Source organism: Merops nubicus, unplaced genomic scaffold (genome assembly GCF_000691845.1).
Source record: "Merops nubicus isolate BGI_N331 unplaced genomic scaffold, ASM69184v1 scaffold2151, whole genome shotgun sequence".
NCBI classification, from domain to species: domain Eukaryota; kingdom Metazoa; phylum Chordata; class Aves; order Coraciiformes; family Meropidae; genus Merops; species Merops nubicus.
In genome coordinates this window covers 31924-32568 of record NW_008586008.1, presented here as the reverse complement: position 1 = coordinate 32568, position 645 = coordinate 31924, and the positions used below count along the sequence as shown (strand labels likewise).

Below are 645 nucleotides of genomic sequence, written 5' to 3'. Positions count from 1 at the left end.
GTGTGCCAATCCCCTGAAACCCCGCTGCACAGAGCAGCCCCACAGAGCCCAGCGCTCCCCAGCGCGGCTGCTGCAGCAGAAAATGCACCTCCCTCGGGGGAAGCCGGGCAGCTGCACAACTCCCACGGCTCCGCAGCCAAAACTCCCCAGCTGGGAGGGGTTTCAGTGCTGCCAGGCATCCCCTGGAGCACCCCTCCCAGCACAGCTCCCCAGTGTCAGACGGGTGAGCTGGAGCTGCCAGCAGCTTAGAACGCCGTGCTGCTCCCAGGGCTGTCCTGCTGTGCTCCTCCCAGCTCACCCTGCAGGGTGAGTGCTCCTGCTCCAAACCAGAGGCTGTTCAAGAAGGTGAAGTGGTTTTCTTCATTCTTGGGCTCGTTCCATTCACAGGGGCTCAGTCTGTGGGAGAACGACAAGATAAAACCAGACATTCAGGGTGGTAAAAAAAACATATCCATATTAGTAACCCTGCAGTGTGGCTGCAGCAGTGCAGCTGGCCTGGAAATGTCCCATTCTCCCCTTCTCCTCCACCTGAATTCCAGTTTAAGCAGTGCAGAAGAGAGGACTTCTGCTCAATGCCTCCAGTAGTTCTCAACCGTGACAGCTCAGGGGTCCTGTCACAGGTTTGCCAGACACTCTTCCCAAGCC

General features: G+C 58.3%; 1 protein-coding gene across 1 annotated transcript in view; it reads right to left on the bottom strand.

Moving 5' to 3' along the window:
- The window catches only part of LOC103780801 (probable glutamate receptor), a 10038-nt gene that overhangs the window by 3080 nt on the left and 6313 nt on the right, over positions 1-645 (bottom strand). The window contains exon 6 of the mRNA XM_008948493.1: positions 299-396. Coding sequence (XP_008946741.1) covers positions 299-396 — 98 coding nt within the window. The remainder of the gene's footprint in view (positions 1-298; positions 397-645) is intronic.